Raw genomic sequence first — 20,186 nt, forward strand, 5'->3', positions numbered from 1 at the left:
AACTATGGGATGGCGAGCCTGTGGCATCTGAGAGATAACAAACAAAACCTATCAAACTCATGCGCATCATTATCATTGATAGGTGCACCCTTTTCAATCACACGGGCTGTTCGACTAGGATATCCTTTTGGCTCACGATGTTATCAAATATTTGTACAAACGGAACGGAATATTCTTCGCCGTTAACAAACAAGATTATGACAAGAGCAATGAGGTCGACGTTCTGAGAAGCGCCTATACAGTTCACTATTTGCTTACAGCTGTAGAGATTGATCTGGCGATTCGCCGCAACATATAACAATCGGTTGTAGTCTGCGCGCTGACTTCCACGAGATCCAATAGAGATAATCTAGTGAAAACCACGCAACTTTGTTTGCCTCAAGCCGAAGGGGTACCTACCACTCTTTTTTTTGTGAGATGAAGCCTATTTATCTGCAACGAAAAGTGCGAAAGTGAAGGGATCCGATTCGCTTTCGTTGGCTTGAAGGTCAAGCAGAAGTGTGCATCCAAGAAGTGGCCGTCCGAGTTAGAGCAAGGACCCTCTACTAAGGCGTATACCCATTCTTATCATACGTAATGTACTAAGCGAAGTCGGCTATCGAGCAGAGAAGGGATTGACCAGCAAATAATCCAATTTGAGCTCGAAATATGTCGAAATAAGAATTGGCATTCAATGTGTATCAGAAACGTGAGAACAATTTCAGGTCCCACTCGCGGCCTCCCCTCGCGGAGGCCCTGGAGACTATTAATCTAGATAGCTGAACTGGGGACGGATAGATCTAAGATTTTGGGTTAAGACTACTCCTACCATGGCGATAGAAAGCTTTTAGTGAAGTCGAGATTGGCTCGGACCGAGAAGTGGCAAGAGGCGCGGGGCTGTACGGTCGAAGTCCGATATTGTCGTCTACTCGGATGTCGCACTACATCCGGAAGTCAGGTCCACTTGGGCACTGGCATTATCGCACTCGATGACGACCTAATCTATGTGGGACCGCTGGATCAGTGATCTGTTTAGGTAGTTGAGCAAGCAATACATGAGGATTCAACATATGATACGTTCTTTTGTGATAGCATATCCTTTGGAGGCAATGTGTATGAACCATCATACATACCACCATATTACACGCGGTAACCGAGTCTAATCGAAGGGGATCGCGCTTTTTCTCTGATGGATAGATAATTAGACAATGTGATAACCTAAGGACTGACGCAATAAATTGTCCGGCCGGGATACGGCAAGCCCAGAAGAAACGTACCCCTTCCGCCTACTATCCATAAGGGAAAAGGCGCTCACCCGCGAGAACATCCACGCCAGTGCAGGAGTTGAAATCATCCACTAAGGGCGATCATTAGAGGATCGTATGATGTGATGTATCCGTCGACAAAAAGCAAAAGAGGGTCTCAATTTTCCGAGCGCGCCCGAAGAATATTCAGCACCCACGTGTCTGACTTTGAACATGTTACGTCAAAAACCTCTTCCTCTGCTCTAGATCTTCTTCGGTATCAGAATAAAAAAAAGACGCCCCGGTACTCAATTAGCTATGCACGTAATAGCTCTTATAGTGAAGACCACATTCCCATAAGCAGGATCTATGTATATGACGTCACTGAGGAATTTAGGGTTAAGCTCTGAGTTTTCCATCCAGACAAATTTTTAAGGTTAATAAAATTCCCTGTCATTCCAACAAGGTATCAGTTATCAACCATTATTTGAATAGAATATGTTGATGATAATATCTATCCCGAAAAAGCCCGACCAAAGGTCAAAAGTCTCCGACAAGCTTTGACTTCGGAGCAATTCCACCGCTTCCGCCATCTCAAATCTCTGGTTTAGTGGAGACTTTGCTCGGAGGATCACCCTCTATGGTTTAGCTTAGCATAAAATTCCCAGACGAGTTCCACAGACCTTCCAGAAGACGACCGGAAGTCTCGGCAATGGCTGTGATTAGGCTCAATGGCTACTAGCATCTACCCAACGTGCTGCAGAATCCTCTGGAGCAACTCTAATGCGTTTGGCCATCGTTTGATCCACATCTAGCAGAGACTTCATTGGCACTGCCCTGTTGAGAACTGACGGGAAACGGCACAGGGACCAGAAGCTGATAAATCCCAGAAAGTAAAATTTGGAATTTGGAGATGCTATCTGATTTAAAAGGACTGCCATCTGTGCTGTCCTCTTGTCTCACACTACACTGCTTCATTCTGTCGCAAAGCACATTTACACATCATCATAATGAGCGTCACTTTTGAGGTTTTCCGTGGCTCTAAGGAGGGCAAAATCGTGGCCGACAAAACCACCCGCACCCTACAGCCTAACGAGGTCTACATCGAGACAACACACTCCGGTCTCTGCGGCACAGATGAGCACTACCTCTCTTCCGGCATGGCTCTCGGCCACGAGGGTGTGGGTATCGTTCGCCAACTCGGCCGTGACGTCACTAATGTCAAGGTTGGAACGCGTGTCGGATACGGATACACGCATTACGTGTGTGGAAACTGCGACAAGTGCTTGACGGGTACGTATCCCAACCCCAAAGCAAGATCAACAGCATTCTAATGGTAAACAGGCTGGGACCAATACTGCGAGAATAAGAAGGAATACGGCTCACACGACCACGACTTGGGCTCGTTCAGCGGCGGCGTCGTCTGGGACGCCGGATGTGTTGTTCCTATCCCGGATGGCTATGACTCCGCCGATGCCGCGCCCTTGATGTGTGCCGGTGCCACCGTCTGGACCTGTCTGACGGAGTACGGCGTCAAGCCGACGGACCGTGTGGCCATCATGGGCATTGGTGGTCTGGGCCACTTGGCCATCAAGCTCGCCGCGGCGATGGGCTGCCACGTCGTTGTTTTGTCCAGCTCGGAGGCGAAGCGTGCGGAGGCCTTCGGGTTCGGCGCGTCCGAGTACCATGTATTCCGTAAGGGTGAGGAACTCAAGGACTTCAAGCCTGTGAACCATCTGCTGCTCTGTGGCAGCGCCAACGTCGACTACACCAGCCTCGTCCCGCTTATGGATGTGCACGGCTCAATCTACCCCCTGACAGTCGACTTTACTCCCTCACCCGTTCCCCTTCTGTTCATGAATGTCAAGGGCATCCGTATCCAGGGTTCGCTCGTTGCGTCGCGCAAGAGTCTGCGCACATTGGTTCAGTTCGCTGCCGATAAGAAAATTACCCCGACTACCATGACCTTCCCCTTGACCAAAGATGGCGTCGAGACTGCTATGCAGACTCTGCGTGATGGAAAGATGAAATACCGCGGTGTTCTGGTTCGGGAGTAAACGATGGTGATGGGCATCGATAGAAAGGCTTTTAATAGTTAGCATGTATTATATTCACACTATTAGCAGGGCATTCATAGACATGGCAAGTATAGTTGAAACACATGAGCGAAAATGAGTAAATAACCTCGTTGGGTTGTCCTTAAGATTATAGCAGATGATTCCACACTCTTTACTACATCTGTACTCCTCTGGGACTTGGCGTTAGGACTCGAGTTCTTGCTTCAGTTGGAAGAAGCGCCTGCATAGTCATACGCAACTAGTTAGACTGCAACAGGTTAATTGAACTTTGATCGATTGATTGATTGATTGAAGATTATAGCAGCCTATATAGCTGGCAACAATAAACCTGGACCTGGTGAACCTGCATACAGAAATTTTCGGCATTCCTACAAATAGAAGAATCATGCAGATCATGCAGAAACGGCAACAACAAAAATTCCATAGTCTTCCGTGATATTTAGCCACGTTGAAGTACAAACTGGGTTATAGACTCTAGAATGTGATGCGGGATGGTTATTAGAGCTCAACCTCAGTTTTAGAGGGGACTCAATGCCCGAATGCTCTGTTTTAGAACAGTAGAAAAGTCTAGAACTATAGTCAAAGGCTGTACCTAAGGACTTTACAAGTGTTGGAGCACTGCAAAGATTGTATATATTCAGTATCATAGTTAAAAAAGCATTCTCAATGACGTTATAGTTCCGCTTCAGCACATACCAATAGTCTCTTTCCTGGGATTGAGTTCTTGATCTGACGCGTGTTCGCGCGGTGAATTTCTGATATTCATACAAATTTGGAAGTAATCAATCCCCGAAATATCTGAGGGATCATTCTATACCCAGATCCACGCTGATTATGATGCTGAGGCTCTCGATGTTGACAATCCCAAAAGAATTGTATCTCCCTAGCTATCTTTCTTCAGTCCTATTTAGGTAGATTTAATTCTCACCAGGTATACAGGATGACACTCATTTGTAGCGAACGCAGCAGAGAAACATATTTGGAAAACGACGGGCAAAGAAGGTCTGTATATCTTTGTCCGATCAATCGTAATAAGCTATCTATCACCCTGAATCTTAGACAAGACAACGGCTAGAATATTCTTCTTTGCTTGTCGAAAATAGTGATGCAGTGTCAGTAATCCCACCCACTCTCAACTTAACAATTTCCCATACTAAATTGTCACAAAGTATAAAGAATTGTTCCAGGAAAGGAATATGGATATTGGATACGGAAAGCTACAGGAGATAAATTCTCTGATCAGTCTTCAATCCCCATTAATTCACATGCATCGTGAGGATTCTTGACTTCAATATTGGATACAGCGCTAGTTCCCATCGTGCAGGCTACGATTCCATTGCCGCAGCTGAGGCAGGCATGCTACATATCGCTGGCGGGCGCGATGGAACCCCCAACACTGGCTGGTCTCGGTCTCACCGATGTGCGCACCGGTCTATATCTGCACAGGGCAATTCTTGCCGCGCTTTATGCTCGCAGGGATACAGGTCGGGGCCAGGCAATTGATGCATCTTTGTTTAAGAGCCAGGTATTGTTTTTTTTTTTTTCTAATTTGGCAATCTCGTGGCTGAATGTTGGCAAACATGCGAGGCGCTGTGGTACAAAGCATGCAAGTATCGTCCCTTATCAAGCTTCCAATACAAAGGCCGGCCACCTAGCTCTGGGCGCTACGAAGAACCGCCCGTTTCAAACTCTTTGTCAATTGATGAATCTATCAGAGTTGGCGACCGAGCCGCGGTTTGTTGACAGCAGCTCTCGTGTCCAGAACTGGGCTGAACAGAAAGAGATACTTGAACTATTCACGAGCGCAAAGGTGACGAAATTCTGTCTAGCTACCTTAGAGGGTAATGAGTTGCCATATGGACTTGTGAACACGATAGAAGAAGTGATCTTACACCAACAAACCACTGCGAGGGATATGGTGTACAGTCTTCATCACAAAGCGTCAGTGTCAGGGTAGATCAGAGTACTGACTCTGCATACACTGATACTGACAATCATTCACGAATCCCTATCATTTTTAGTGAGACAAAGCCTCAAATTCGACGACCTCTGCCAAGTCTAGAGCATGCGAATTCTACGCTTGAGGGGATGCGACTTTTGCTGAAGAGATAGGGGTGACGCGAGGATAGGGCATTGTGTGACGACCATGAGCCTCAGAATACTCTAGTCTCCCATTATTGGGGATAAGCCAACGCTTTGTACAAAGTCTCGCATTATGATATCAATACTAGCTTGCAGCGGTGGCTCATGTACTCCGTACTCCGTATATATTTTACTATGAGTTGGTGCCCATCTTGCACCTTTTAATTTTTGTAGGCTAGCCAAGCATTATCAAAATGTAGAAGCAATCAACTCATCTCTAGTTATATTCATGCTGCTAAGTGGTTGACTAAACATATAAATTCAAGTTACCCTTGTCCCTTATTCTCTTAATTTTCATCGAAGGCAAAAAGGAAAACGCAGAATCAAATATTATGTAGACCGCTCGGCCTCGAGAACCCAAGCTGCAGCACTGAGGGGCTGGCGCAAACAATGAGCCAACAAATTTGACCAAGTCCAATGAAAGTCCAACCAAATTCGCTACTAATTCGATAGCCAGGAGCTGGCGCAGCTGATGTGTTGAATTACACCACTCATGGCTAGCTTAGAGTGGCTAGCTGGAAGAGCTGGAACAATTCAATGAACCCTAGATCCTCACCACTGCCAAGCCAATATGCAGACCAAATTAAAATCTCGTACAACAGTTCATTGGTGGTCTCCAGCCCGATCAAGTCCTCCCCCTCTCTGGGTCGAGGTCACAGCTGCCTATGGCTATAAGTGGAAATTGTGAAGTTGGCTGGAATCAGCGAATTTTGGCTGGGAGCGAATACCTGTATTGTTTGGTCGCCAATAATTTCCTCACGCTGTATTAGGAGTGGTAACAGGCGTTGGCATTCTTGAAGCTGAGGGTGACGCTCTGCTGCGAGGCTTGCGTTAAAATGTGACAAGACGGCATGTTCGCTGGTGTGACAATTTTTTCTAAGTCTCATTCAATGTAGATCAATAATCGCTACGTGTGTTGTCCTACCTTCGCAAGGCTCGAAGGGAATAATATAAAGCACTTCCTTCCACCCGGTGCCCCAAGTAAACTTTTCCTTGATAAGTACGAATGCACCTCTTCGGGCGATTAAGAAAAAGATCTTCCAAACGAAGGATTGATTCAACAATTTCATTCATTTCAACACCAGACAAGATGGCATCTGAATTATCTGTGCACGAGTACTACCAGATCCAAGCCCGGTTTCCGACCAAAGAATCCAATCCCGATGATGGCGTCAACCGCAAGGTCTTTGTTCGGCAGGATATCGACGAATGGAGCGGCAAGAAGTCAAACAAAAAACAAGTAGACCTTTTTATCCTAGCTCTGGACAATTTTCAGAAGTTGGACCCCAAAGAAAGACTCTCTTACTTTCAAGTGGCTGGTAGGTATTCATCCATGACCTTCCTTTTACAGTGTTTGACATGTATTTGACAAGGTATTCATGGACAACCCTTTGTAAGATGGGATGATCCTAGTCCAGAGCCCATGAAAAATGGTTATTGCTTCCACTCTCATGTGATATTTCCAATTTGGCACCGGCCATATGTGCTCCTTTTTGAGGTAGGAAAACCTCTTATCTGAGATAAACCAGGTACTGATTTCATTCTAGCAAGTCGTGTATGATATCATGATCAAGGAGATTATCCCTCAATTCCAGGAAGCCCATCAGTCTTCATGGCGTGAACAAGCCGAGTCGTGGCGTCTTCCCTTCTGGGACTGGGCACGAAATGGCCGTGTGCCTGACTTGGCAAAATACCCTACTATCACCGTTCCTAGACCCGAAGGCGGATCGGTTCGAATCAACAATCCTCTGTTTCAATTTCGCATGCCCACAGACAAGCCGATGCAAAGTGAGGGCGTTGGCACTGAGAACACGTGGGAAAACGACACTGAACAGGAGGAGTATAAAAACGTATGTGAGGTCTAGGCAACATGAAAACGAAGGAGCTAACTCAATCAGTTCGGCAATGCAATCGGAACTAGCCGTTGGCCGGATGAAGAGGACCAGAATCCAAACAGTGAGGGCTGGCGGCACGGTGTAGTCAATAACCGCAAAGTGGCAGATGCCTTCAACTCTCACGAAGGATACAACGACAAGAATCATGGTCCTGCAGCTGAAATGGTATATCGACTGCTCACCGTGCCCATGGATTACACTACTTTTGCAAGCACAAATCCAACCTCGAAAGATCAAAACGTGGATGAGGACTTGAATATAGAATATGTGAGTATATGGATTTGATATATCACAGCATAAGAACTGACCGGCAGTTCACCTGAGTAGATCCACAACAATGTGTATGTACTCCACCACCCCCAGAGTGTTATCCTAGGGAGAGTTGCATGTCTACATCTGCTGTATGGCATTCTCAGTCACTTCACGCCTTAACAATAGCGTTTCAAAGTCACGGCTGGACAGGTTCTGCAGGACATATGGGAAATGTACCAGTTGCCTCTTTTGATCCGCTGTTCTTCTTGCATCACTGGTAAGCATACCCTCTTCGACCAGTTCGAAATGAAATTTTGATTAAATGATTCCCCGCAGCAACATCGACCGTCTTTTTGCAATTTGGCAAGCTCTCAATCCGGACAAGTGGATGGATAACATTCCTACCGACAATACTACCATCCGTGACTCATTTGGCAAAGAGCATCCCGTGAATGGAAACACGCCTCTTCAGCCATTTAGGCGTGATTCTGAGGGGAACTATTGGACCCCTGAAGGAATTAGGTTTCCCTCCAATCTTGGATACTCCTATCCGGAACTGCTACGATGGGAGACTAGATACCGTCAGGAGGATGGAACACTTAACCAAATTCTGTTCAAGGAAAACATCATCGCTATCATCAATAGATTATATGGTGTGTCGCGTGATTTGGCATTAGACCCTAAAGCTCCAATCCCAGAGGGCCTCGAGGCAATTGACGGTGGGCTCAAAATTCCCGATTTCGCCTTCAGTGTTCGGTTTTTGAAGTAAGTTTCCTTGTGCCAGAATAAAAATAGAGCTAATTGTTCGAAATAATTCAGATATGCATTGGGAGGGCAACCTTTCTGGGTCAAACTGTATCTCGCCCAAGAGGACGGCATACAAACCCCACTGACAGACTTGATCGCTGAAGTGTACAATTTCAGCCAAAAGCCCGAGTTAGATGGTTCTTCGGTCTGCGGGAACTGCACAGAAGGGCAAAAATCGCGCGTCAAGTCAACTGCTTACATCCCAATTACCCCGGTTCTCTACAAGCTTATCAGGGGTGGACGGAAACTGAAGTCGTTGACTCGCGACGAGGTGTTGGAGTACATAAGAAAGCGCGCATACTGGCGAGTATTCAAGGCAAGCAGACCTGGCTATTGACTCTCACCCCCATTTTGCGAAAATCGTTGACCTTTTGCAGAACGAGAAAGAATTGCCTCGCTACGAGGTTGAGAAGCTCGAGCTAGAAATCATTGGCAGCAGCAATGACACCAAGCACTTCACCAACCCCGCTACTCCCCCTGCCTTTGAAAACTTCAAGAAAGAGCCTACCATCACTGGCGGTGCTGATGGAGCGCTGGATCCAGAGCTGAAGCAGGCGAAGATTGACCCACCGGCTCCTCGGTAGGTTCCCAATTCTACAAATTAAGCGATACATATGAAAACATGATCACTAACTCCAATCAGACCGAAACGGCCAAGAGCGAACCTACCACTTCATGGCATTCTTCGGTTTCAGCAGACTCTCAAGGCAGACAGTGTCATTCTTCTCGAGTCGTCAAGCGTGGATCCTGTCAAGCCTGACAATGGCATTGACATGACCCAGATTTCGATCATGGACGCAGAAAATGATACCATTTTCCATATCTCTATTCGCCGAGCTCAAGGGCAAATCATTTTCAATGCCAAGTTCGGTGGATCATGGGGTGAGGAGGAACGGATTGACATTGACCGTCGCTTCAACAGTGAGGATGGTGCGACAATTTTGATCCATGACCAAGGAGATGGCTTCGAAGTTTCTATTGACTGGGTCCATGCAATTTGGTTTGCTAAACGGGCCCATGGCCGGACACCACAGTCAATCTGGTATGATATTGGTAACAAAGAGGGAACTTCTGCTTTATCCGAGGATCTTGAAGTGCGCACCTATCCTTCGATGAAAGCTTTGTTCCTTCAGAAGCATGCTCATGAGGAGGAGAAGTAGCCATCTATTGTTTATCTGGAGTTTAATAAGGGTACACGGAAGCTGTCGAATATTAATTTGAACAGATTTATGGGACTATGGACACCTACTTGTAGGCTAGGCTTTGAACCAACATGACTATAAGCATGGAACGGAGTCTTTGATATCGAAACAATCACTTAGTTTCTGGGAGTACAAGTGCTTCTCCGTGATCACAATCCTTGGCTGAGTTAAGGCCAGTAATAAATCCCAGAATCAATATCGTTCTTGAGTTTACCATCCACACGCAGATATCCAAATTCTTTCAAGGCGTCAAATTTCTGGGCAATCAATTCAGCCACAATCCCCCCAAACAGAGTACTCCCCGGCACGTTCAAATGGGTATAGTCTGTTGATTTGAGGTTGTATGTAAAAGCGTTTTCTGGCCCGATCTCATTGAGGTACCGAGTGCTAGCTTCATTCAGATCAATATAGGCAGCATGTGAGCGATGGGCAGCATTGATGGTGGCCATGGTCTCATTGGCGAGACTCATGACGATATGCGGTGTCCCTGTTGAGTTATCGTAGTTGCGCCGAGACAGAGGAGTGACAAGAATTGGTGTAGCCCCAGCATCAGAAGCCTCAGTCACAAATCTTCCAAGATTTCTGGTGTATTGTGATAAAGAAATGTTTGCAGCTGGCTTTTGGTCATTGTGTCCAAATTGGATTGTCACAAATGGATGGTGGTCGTCTCGTACTTTTCTCACGGTCGCTAAAACCTCATCCCAATCACCTCCATCTCGAAAGCTAACAGTAGTTGCACCGTTGTGGCCAAAATTATGACCAGAGGCTCCTTTAAAAAGGGTTGTGTTGAGAAAGCCGTCCCCCCATCCTCCACCGTTCGAGGATTGAGTAGCCGTGGTGCTATCACCCGCCAAAACAAAGAATGGAGTCTTTTGCGAGTGCTCAATGGTAATGGAAGGATATGCCTGAACATAAGATAAGATACTGAGGAGAGCCACTCCGGTTGGTTTCAAGATCTTGCCCATTATTGAGTTCCTAGATGTAGTAGCTTTGAGTCATAGGGACCAGAACCATGCACAAAGGATGTATTTGATATGAACTTATAGCACCTCAATGTGGGGGGGATAGACCCATTTCTCCCGTTGGTGGAAATCCCTGGGGACAGGAAAGTGATTTGCGGGGTTTTGATGAACAGAGTGACGACATTCCAACAAATTCTCGCGGCCAAATATCCCGAAGGCACCTATGGCCAAGGAAAAGAAAATGTTTGAGAGATTCTCCGTTGGTTTTATTCCACGTTGGGCTCTTACTATAATAATCTGAGGTCCGTTGTTTCTGCTGCCCTTTGCGCCACCTGCACGCGGAAGGGGTCAAGTAAGATTGGATTTGTCCCTATGCCCCTATGCATAATAGGCATAACAGCCCCTAGAAGCGCATTTAAATGTTTCTTCTTACTTGCTGGTTCAAGGTTTGTTAGAGTTGTATCTTTGAATAGTCTACAGCTGAGTTATTAACTAATATTGTTGGCATTTTAAGCAGAAATTCTGAGGCAAACTCCGCAATATGAATGTGCATTTCTTCAATTCATGAATCTCCTTTATTAGAATACCTCCATTCTACCAGTCGTTGGTTCAAAGCTCCAGTGTCTTGGATACAAGCTCCGCCACTTTCACCAATTCCTCGTCATGCATGTTTCTACCAACAAGCTGCACACAGCATGGAGCCCCCTCGATGTCATCAGCCACATCTCAAATTCAAAATCAGCATTAAACCCATCAATCATGGTGTGCGAAAAACGTAACACTTACAGGGAGGTTTGTAGTTCACATTCCGAATGAATGTCTTGTCGGCGCTCTTGTTCGCCTTGCCATGTGGAATGATGCAACTCGGGTACTTGAGAGAATTAGTGCAACACCGTGAGATGGAAAGAGGTGAACTTACATCCATCACATTCCAAAGGACAGTGTAGGGCACAAAGCCAAATAGATCATGAGGTTGAGCGGTACCTTGATAGCCGGGCATGATAATGGCGTCCACTTTTGCCTGCATAACGAGATTGCGGAACTCTTCCTTGATACGGTTGCGCTCCTCGTTGAGGTCGTACAATCCTTCAAGTGTCAATGGCGCATATCCATATGGCATGTAGCTATGTTGCAGAGACGTTGATGCCAAAGCAGGGATGGTTGGTTCCCCACTGGCAGCGATGTGCTTGAATGGAGTCCGAGCTGGGTCCATTGAGAACATGCGAAATGCCAACGCACATGCATCTCGAATAAGCAGAGTATTTAAGGGAACTATCTCATTCTCGGCTGCTTGAAGCTTTTCGGTTGCGCTTATCAGAGTTCGCAAAACTGGTGGATGCAGAGGGAAATGGGGATCCTCTTGGATGAACCCGAGTCGCAGGGTGGACTTGGAGGAAACGGTGCGCCATGGCGAAAACAAAACGGAAGAATCAAATTGCCATGGGTCTGCGTTAGTCACCAGTCTCATGAACAATTCTAAATCCCGGACTGATGTTGCCAAGGGCCCTGCGCAAGCCTTGATTCCCGCCAGGCCTCCGCGAGCAGAGCTAGTCTGTCCCCCATATGGAATACGGTCCGCAGAAGGTCGTAATGCGTAGATCCCGTTGCAAATCGCTGGGATTCGAATGGAGCCAGCAATGTCTGTACCAACGCCCAGCACCGACCCTCTCATGGCAATCAATGCCCCTTCTCCCCCAGTCGACCCACCAGCGGTAAGATTCGATCGATGAGGATTGAGGGTCCGACCGAACACGTAATTGTGCGAATCAGCGGCCTAGTACTTTAAGCAATTATGACACGTTTATAATTGTAAGGTCACTCACCATCATTGTTTGGGGAACATTTGTCTTCACATACGGGATGGCTCCCAGGTTGAGCAAAATCTGAACCGCAGGGGAGGTTGAATTGACAGGGCCATTTTTGATAAACGAGGTAAATCCAATCGTGGATGGAACACCATCAATGTTGAAGCAATCCTTTATATCACATCAGTGAACCCAAATTCGCGGTCCAAAACTGGCGTCGCACCTTGAAACTGATGGGCAAGCCATGCAAAGGCCCAACAGGTATCCCCGTTTTGGATAATATCTCATCCAAATCCTTTGCTCGCTGCAACGCACGCTCAAAGAAGGTCTCAGTCAGGCATCGAGTCTGTCCACGGGTGAGTTAATTCATTGTAAGCCGGTGACTAAAGGTTTGAAAGGCGGACAAGAGGAAGGTCATGTCAACACATACCACTTGCTGTGCGATCGCAGCGCGAATACAAAATGCTTCAGTGACCTCATAGGCAGACAGCTCTTGACAATGAATCTTGGCGAGCAGGTCAGTTGCATCATATTTCTCAGTGATCTCGAGCTGTCTTGCTGACAAGATACCCGACTGACGTGGAATATCCAGCACATTCATGCCAGATGTCTGGGATATCTTGGCCAGTTCTTCTGAAATTCGCCATGCATTTGGGATTTTAGCAGCATCCTCAAGTTGCTTCTTGTGCACAAGCACTTCCCAGGATTCGATCTCCATTGCTAACAGTATATGACTATTGTTGTATGTTGGAGGAAAGATGAAAGAGAACAAAGAATAGAGAAAGTCGCAGATGCGGAGAGAAGAGGAAGAGAAAGCGAAAGCGAAAACGAAAGGCAGAAGATATTTATATCCAAGGCTAAAGCGAGAAGCCAACGCATCAATCATCCCGAGCAAACGAAAGGAGTCAAGAGGAGTCAAGCAAATTACTTAATTACTTAACTGATCGTCATGAAAATTAATATCCACATATGTATTCCCCAAGTCTTATTTGAGTCTGTAGTAGTTATCCCGGAGATTCTCATCATGTCTTGAATCATAGCACCAGCAACCTAGTCAACAGAAGCTCAATATACGTAGTCCCAAAGTCCCAAAGTCCCAAAGTGAGGTGCCATATATATCTCATTTAGCTTGATCAACGGAAATCTCTTGGCCCTACAGGGGATTTGTTCTAGCTCAGAGAGCTCTATTACAATAGTTATTGTTCTTCTAAATCTATCGCATTATCACCCGAGCCACGTGTGGATCGACAAGCCTCCAAAAGACACTTAAGTATGTTGGCTTGCCATCAGTCTCGTGTCAAACGCCACTTCCCCCAGCACCGTTTTCCATCGTCATCTTGGTCTGATCTTTGCATTAATACAACTCACCGGCTAAAGTTAAAATATTTTCTACTATCGAAAGCCCTTTCCATGAAGGCGGGATCAAGCGTACGCCAGGTGCTGCTATCACTATGAGGGGTGGTCCCCTAGCTTTCGCAACCTGTCAGTCGTCAGTCGGGTCTTTCCTTGCTGTCCAAGCGCTATCAGTGAATTCATGATTTCCCAAGTCCCACAAACCCCACTTCCTCTTGGAGTTTCAGGACAGCAGAAGAACCAGGTGCATGAGTTTGAGTCAGCCATGAGCATTTACTTTCAAGTCTATCTGATGCAGCATCGTGAACCCCAGGCCATGCTCCACCGATGAGTGGTCAGAAAGACATACAAAGATCGGCCCATGCCGCACACCCCAGCAATGTGATCTAAGAGGCAAATAAAATATGCCTTGGCTTTTATCGAGACCTCACCCGCATCGGGAAGAATGAATGCGGTCTCTTCGGTTATCAGAGGCCCTCCAGCTTCGGATAATGTTCGTAATTCCAAGGTGAGGCTAAGCAATATTGCCATCGGAAAGAACTAGAAACTTTCAAAGGTCTCACGAGTCAAACGCACCCAACTCGGTCCATTGGTGCTCCAGCTCCCGCATTATCCATGAAGTGCGCCACCCCAGCACTTTTTCTACGCGAGTCAAAAATTGCAATGATCCTTCCTGCTCGGCTACATTCCGGAGACAGTACCCAACTAAGGACAGGTCAGCGGGCAAGAAGGTCGACAAATATGGAGCGCACACGAACAGCGATGTAATAAATGTGATGCCATGAAGTAGGCATTCTCGACGCTTTCGTTGGACAGCGATAGGCCAATAACTACGACAAGGTGGCCTGCAATTATTGTCTAAGATTTGTATCAGCCTGCAAATATAGTCGCTTAGAGCTCTGCTTTGGCTACCTCCTGCACACGCCTTGAGCGGGCCCTTTCATAATCGCTCATATCATGCGAGGGAGATTCAGACAAGGTGAGGAAAATACACGCCGAGTGATAATACTGCATTCCGACCACTTTGGTTGCGGTCAGTAACTTTAGGCTGCGTCGTCATTGGGACTGAAGACATACCTGCCGGCGGGGATATCATCCATATAACAGGGAAAGGCCGACCGTCAGCCACGCTCGATGCTTGATACCGAATAGGTTGCCAGGTTGTGGACTTTGTTTGATTCCACTCGTTCACGCTGTCTGATATTTGGCGCCAGGTATCTTGTGCCACAATATGTCCGGGCGCATCGCAGCATACTTGTAGGATACGAGCACAATGATAGATGATCCTATTGGCACAAGCAGCATCATCGTGGCGGTGAAACATTGACGAGCGCTCATAATTCTGCATGTCGAGTTGTAAAGGTTGATACTGTACTACCGATGCATAGATAGCTTGCCGCAAAAACTGCCAGCTCACTGCTTCTGCCACTCCGCCAGAGGAAGCAGAGCGGGCCATGAGATTCACCAAGCGATTAGACCCAAGCAGGTGATACTGTTGGTCAGTGTTAGTCTCCAACTCCTCATATATACGAAGAATCACGACCGTGATAAGCATGTTCTCGTCGCAATTTGTCTCGGCTTGATCTAATGCCGCAATTAATAATTTCAAACATTTTCCGTGATAATCCGAGGCCTCCCAGTCACTATCATTTGTCAAGATCGCATCATGTCGCGCAGATAGGGCCAGGATAGCTTGCAGTACCATGTTATTCTCCAATGCCCGTCTTGGGACTTCGGTGCTGAAATGTGAATGAATGTCACAAACATCGGCCTATAAAGATCAGATATGTAACGCTAACCAGAGACCCGCTTGTGGCTCACCCAGGGTGCTAATTTTTGGATAAAGTAGCGCATCAGCGATGCCTCTCGTAGTGTCAGTGTAGATCCATTGCCTGACAGCAGGCTGAGTGGACTGTTTGTAGGGACCTGATGGGATCGATTCTGATAAACTGGGTTGCGAGATTGAGCCTGAGATGTGTTCTCCGAGTGAAGACCTTGAGTCCATCCACTGCGACCATTTGATACCCGCTCCGGTCCTGGAGTGTACTGTCCCAAAGCACTATGTTCCTCTCCAACCGATTCGGGTGCTGACGCATTGTATTGCTCTAAAGCACTATGTTCGTCTTCAGCCGATTCACCATTCGCCTCAAGGATGAAAGTCACTAGACTAGATCAGTGCATGATCAAAATAATAGGCTCTGGACTCCTACCGGGCTGTGACACGTCTACCCAAACTTGTTCTTCGTCCCAATCCAGCTCAAATCGGGCAGTGGCACCATTGTTCTTCTGGTAAACGTGGTGGACAGGCTTGAATTGGAAGCGGGGATCAAGATGACAGGCCCGTCCAAGTCGCAAACACGGAGTACAAGTTGATGCACCGGTGGGAATCACACATCGGATATGTCGATGACGACACCTTCCACAACCCTTGCCTACTCTCATAGAGATATCAGCTCAATATGGCTGTTATCGAGATTTGTGTAGAACCTCCCAATATGATTCCAGGGAAGGGTTCCCCGCATATGCTGAGTCATCTTTTGGGGAAATTCCAAGAAAGTTTGCGACGTCCATGGTTGGCCACTCCCGGCGGTACCAAGGACCTCGGGCATAAAAATGGATGTTGACATTCTAAGTCAATGTCTTCAAAGGTGTTTGATATTACAATATTATTCTACATGACTTCTTTTTTTTATTTGGATTTCTCCAGGGTTTCAGTTATGCCAGTTCACGTGGGAATTTTGAACCAGACCGAGGCCGCCAAGGGCCGCCAATACTGTTGCCTATCCCCCATTCAACACCACCACTCCGTACGAAATAGCAGAGCAGGGATTGAAGTAATACATTACTCTGTACACAAAAATAGCAGCACGGCTTCCGTGTCAATATTTAACGGCCATCAATCCATGGCAGGTGCAGTAAGTATTATTTGTGCAGACTAACCTCACGCATGTTATCTCCCAGTCCGTGTCTTGGATTGGGAAATTGCACAGGCAGAGCGATCGATCTGCCAGTGGGCCGTAGGTTTCGAATATGTATCGCCAACCAAAACATCCAACGTTGACCAATCAAACACTATAAACAGACCGCGATGATCGACATTCTTGATGCTCAATCGACATACAAAGTACAATCGGCCAAGGCTGGAAATTTTCGACTCCGCCTCCTTCCATATTATTGACTTTAAAAACTGCGAATGCCCAGTACCTTCACGCAAACATCATTCAGAATTTCTCCTCTCGAATAAGTAACTGGGGCTTTGCAAAGCTCACCCGTAATGATGATTGCTAGTGCATGGCAAAGAGCGACCGCTAAGTCTGATGCCTGTAAGTAATACATTGCTCGTTTGCCTTGCCAACTGTGTAGCTCATTGCCTATAGGTTCAAGCAGTGTGACCATCTCGAGTCAAAGCGATGCGGACAAGCTGAGCAGCTGCGACACATTTGACGGAAGCATTACGATATCCGCTTCTACCAGCGGAGTGATCACTATCAATAATGTCGAGGAAATCAAGGGCGCATTAATTGCCGAGGGTGCCTCGGAGCTCACAAATTTTTTTGCCTCTGATTTGGACAGTGTGCAGGGAGGTATCACACTGAGTAACCTTGACTCACTCACAACCATAACCATGGGCGCGCTATCACAAGTTTCTTCGAGCATAATCATCACGGGGAATCCGAAGCTGAAAACACTGGGGTTCCAGAATTTGGAAAAGGTTGAAGGACAGTTGGAATTGGAGGGATTGTTCGATAGGTATGGTCATTGCAGCAGTCATTAGGTCCCATCTTCTAAGATACTGATGAGTATTCCAGTGTCTCGCTGCCTTCTCTTGATCAGGTCAAAGGTCGGACAACAATCATAGGCCGCAGTTCCATGTCATGCAGTATATTGGACAGTTTGAACTCCGACAAAGTCTTCAAAAACGGTTATACATGCTCTAGTGGCTCGTCTGGCCTAAGTCCAGGGGCCAAGGGTGGAATTGCAGTGGGTGTAATTGTGGTTGTCCTTCTCATTGTGTTGACCCTATGGTTTGTGCTTCGGCGGCGGCACCAGAGACAGAACACTCGAGGAGTCCAATCAACTATTCCACCTTCATCAACTCCATCAGTTGTCGTGGCACATGATGAAAAAGCCCTCATTTCTCAAGGCAGTATCTCACCTCAAGAAGACACATTGCATTCAGAAGAACCGCAGACTCTCTTGCCACGGAAGCCAGTAGGGTCAGCGATTTTCTTGGATGGTCGCTCAGTCTATGAGGCCCCGAATGGATCCACTCCAGTCCAGGAATATCACGAGTTGGACGCAGGGCCAGTCTTGAGCTCTCACCAACGACCAATAAACGCAAACTAAGGCGATTCTCATGGGTTGAAGAGCAGAGATGATCTTGGCGATAATCTGAACAGCTGTAAGATGGTGTAAGCAGTATGACAGGTCGCTTTTTGCAAACATGCATATACCCTTGGACCCTCTGGTTAATGCTGAATGATTCTTACGGTCATTTTCGAATCTCAAGAGTGCAACTGATTATGGCCAAGTGAATCTGGCCTACAATCTTGTATCTGCATGGGCGTGTGATCGTATACAAAATGATATTGATCAGTTGATTATTGAGAAAGTTATCTAGATATATCCACACTGGTGCAAACCTGTTGACACTCTATAGAACATACAGATATCTATATCCCATTCAATCAGTGGGGGCCTGGGGTGATCAACGAAGTCAAACGCTCAGAATAACCTTGTGGTCAGCGGCCTTCTCCTCGGGCTCGCCGAAGATATCAATGTTCCAACGAGGCTTGTTGGCAGCATAAGGGGTGTTGTAGCGCTTCCGCTCCTGGCCCAGAACGCTGACCTTCTGAACCTCCTCGGGGATGAGTTCTACCTCCTTGAAGTTGTCACGAATACGCGAAGGCGTCACCGACTTGGGGATGACACTGTGTCCACCGACCTGAGACCAGGCGAGACTTGAAGGCTGTTAGCTTTCACGGGAAGATCCCATAGGAAAGGCATGTATAATCTTACATAACGTGTGCGGGGCTGACTTCCTGGCCGGTGCGCTTTGCAACAGACTCGGCAACCTCCTTAACCTCGGGGCGGGTGATGAGCAGGGGAATATCAAGCATGTTGTTACCAAATGCCTAGAGCTCTAGTCAGCATGGGGTCTCTCCGCCATCAACCAAAAAATTAGAATAGATGCGTACAGAGTAAGCAGTGATGTGGATCCCCTTCTGTTGGCAGTACTCAATCAGGTCATTGCTCTGGAGCACGGGGTGGCGCTCGATCTGGTTGGCGGCAGGGACAACGCCTGTGCCATTAATGAGAGCCTCGAGCTGCAGGGGCTTGTTAGCTCATGTTTGGCGAATTCTGAGACGGGGAGGATACGAACATGCTCAATCTTGTGGTTAGAGACACCGACGGAGCGAGCCTTGCTCTTGGGGAGCTGGGTCATGGCTAAGAGGGGTTAGCTATGTCTAGTGTTCCCATTCGCACAATATATCCACTTACCCTTCCAGGTGTCTACAATAGAGACGCCATCATCAATTATCACATCACCGCCCTCGACAATGCTGTTGGCAACGAGTGGGAAGTAGGAATCGCCCTTCTGGAAGGCAACGGGCCAGTGAACAAGGTAAAGCTTGGTCTGTTAGCAATATCTCACAGTTTTAATGAATGAAACAATCATACGTCAAGATAATCCAACTCAAGTTCAGCAAGGCAAGCATCTAAAGAGGCCTCGACAACCTCCGGGCGGTGCTGGCTACATGCAGAGTCAATAACTTTGTAGAGTGGCAGTCTAGTTTGGGATATTGTACCTGTTCCACAGCTTGGACGTCTGTAGAATAGCATGTCAGTTGCTCAAATCGTGTACCATCCTAAGTTGGTATGGATGAACTTACAATAAAGAGATCCTCGCGCTTCAGGCCGGGAACATCTTTATAAGCACGCTTGATGCCCTCGGCGACCTCACGCTGGTTCTGGTAGCTGTGAACAGGTGGTAAGTATAGCGCAATTTCAATAGGCGGCGTCTCGCGATCAAGGGATTGGTGTTGCATACATAGTGGCCAAATCCTGAGAGGGGTTGGGGGTTAGCGACCAGTTTGGAGAGATGATAGAAGTACATGAACATACCAGGTGACGGTAACCGGCCTTCAGGGCCTCGTAGACAGCCTCGCCAACCTGGCCAGGGGCAGACTGCCAAGTACCAAAGCCCAGCTGGCTGAACTTAAGGTCAGTGATGAAGTCTCTGGGTGTTCTTTCTACGGAATATACGTACGGGATCTGGTGGCCGGAGTTGAGTGTGACTTTCTTACCGAGAGACATGATTTTAAGAGATTGAAGAATGATTGGAAGGGAAAAGAGGAAAGATATATGGAGATTCCCCAACCTTTAACTGCTCAGCTCTCCGGTGGTGGGGGAGGGGGGTTCTGGGCTGTCCAACCCACGCCCCTCTCGGAGTAGACTCCACCGAG

General features: G+C 47.1%; 7 protein-coding genes across 7 annotated transcripts; 3 read left to right on the forward strand and 4 right to left on the reverse strand.

Moving 5' to 3' along the window:
- Nucleotides 1-2,233: 2,233 nt before the first annotated feature.
- On the forward strand, nucleotides 2,234-3,280 carry PEX2_064870 (NAD(P)-dependent alcohol dehydrogenase; the record flags this gene model as incomplete). Its single annotated transcript, XM_016743758.1, has 2 exons — nucleotides 2,234-2,516; nucleotides 2,568-3,280. The coding sequence occupies 2 exons, from the start codon at nucleotides 2,234-2,236 to the stop codon at nucleotides 3,278-3,280; spliced, it is 996 nt and encodes a 331-aa protein (XP_016594650.1).
- A 3,253-nt stretch (nucleotides 3,281-6,533) lies between these two features.
- PEX2_064880 (Concanavalin A-like lectin/glucanases superfamily) lies at nucleotides 6,534-9,557 on the forward strand (the record flags this gene model as incomplete). The annotated part of the gene is made up of 9 exons (XM_016743759.1): nucleotides 6,534-6,667; nucleotides 6,720-6,762; nucleotides 6,991-7,293; nucleotides 7,342-7,605; nucleotides 7,666-7,679; nucleotides 7,927-8,355; nucleotides 8,410-8,704; nucleotides 8,775-8,977; nucleotides 9,041-9,557. 9 exons carry the CDS (start codon nucleotides 6,534-6,536, stop codon nucleotides 9,555-9,557), a joined length of 2,202 nt encoding a protein of 733 aa, XP_016594651.1.
- Nucleotides 9,558-9,766: 209 nt separating this feature from the next.
- PEX2_064890 (rhamnogalacturonan acetylesterase) lies at nucleotides 9,767-10,564 on the reverse strand (the record flags this gene model as incomplete). The annotated part of the gene is made up of 1 exon (XM_016743760.1): nucleotides 9,767-10,564. The coding sequence occupies one exon, from the start codon at nucleotides 10,562-10,564 to the stop codon at nucleotides 9,767-9,769; it is 798 nt and encodes a 265-aa protein (XP_016594652.1).
- Nucleotides 10,565-11,170: 606 nt separating this feature from the next.
- PEX2_064900 (putative general amidase) lies at nucleotides 11,171-13,084 on the reverse strand (the record flags this gene model as incomplete). The annotated part of the gene is made up of 6 exons (XM_016743761.1): nucleotides 11,171-11,286; nucleotides 11,348-11,432; nucleotides 11,481-12,335; nucleotides 12,385-12,537; nucleotides 12,590-12,712; nucleotides 12,797-13,084. 6 exons carry the CDS (start codon nucleotides 13,082-13,084, stop codon nucleotides 11,171-11,173), a joined length of 1,620 nt encoding a protein of 539 aa, XP_016594653.1.
- Nucleotides 13,085-14,610: 1,526 nt separating this feature from the next.
- Nucleotides 14,611-15,998, reverse strand: PEX2_064910 (uncharacterized protein; the record flags this gene model as incomplete). Its single annotated transcript, XM_016743762.1, has 4 exons — nucleotides 14,611-14,741; nucleotides 14,797-15,490; nucleotides 15,541-15,886; nucleotides 15,949-15,998. The coding sequence occupies 4 exons, from the start codon at nucleotides 15,996-15,998 to the stop codon at nucleotides 14,611-14,613; spliced, it is 1,221 nt and encodes a 406-aa protein (XP_016594654.1).
- Nucleotides 15,999-16,996: 998 nt separating this feature from the next.
- On the forward strand, nucleotides 16,997-18,066 carry PEX2_064920 (uncharacterized protein; the record flags this gene model as incomplete). The annotated part of the gene is made up of 3 exons (XM_016743763.1): nucleotides 16,997-17,042; nucleotides 17,097-17,469; nucleotides 17,529-18,066. The coding sequence occupies 3 exons, from the start codon at nucleotides 16,997-16,999 to the stop codon at nucleotides 18,064-18,066; spliced, it is 957 nt and encodes a 318-aa protein (XP_016594655.1).
- Nucleotides 18,067-18,436: 370 nt separating this feature from the next.
- On the reverse strand, nucleotides 18,437-20,037 carry akr1 (putative aldehyde reductase (AKR1); the record flags this gene model as incomplete). Its single annotated transcript, XM_016743764.1, has 11 exons — nucleotides 18,437-18,680; nucleotides 18,739-18,854; nucleotides 18,918-19,046; nucleotides 19,103-19,167; nucleotides 19,222-19,351; nucleotides 19,402-19,474; nucleotides 19,530-19,549; nucleotides 19,614-19,698; nucleotides 19,772-19,785; nucleotides 19,846-19,933; nucleotides 19,991-20,037. 11 exons carry the CDS (start codon nucleotides 20,035-20,037, stop codon nucleotides 18,437-18,439), a joined length of 1,011 nt encoding a protein of 336 aa, XP_016594656.1.
- Nucleotides 20,038-20,186: the final 149 nt, after the last annotated feature.

This window comes from Penicillium expansum (assembly GCF_000769745.1).
Source record: "Penicillium expansum strain MD-8 chromosome Unknown contig211, whole genome shotgun sequence".
Lineage (NCBI taxonomy): Eukaryota > Fungi > Ascomycota > Eurotiomycetes > Eurotiales > Aspergillaceae > Penicillium > Penicillium expansum.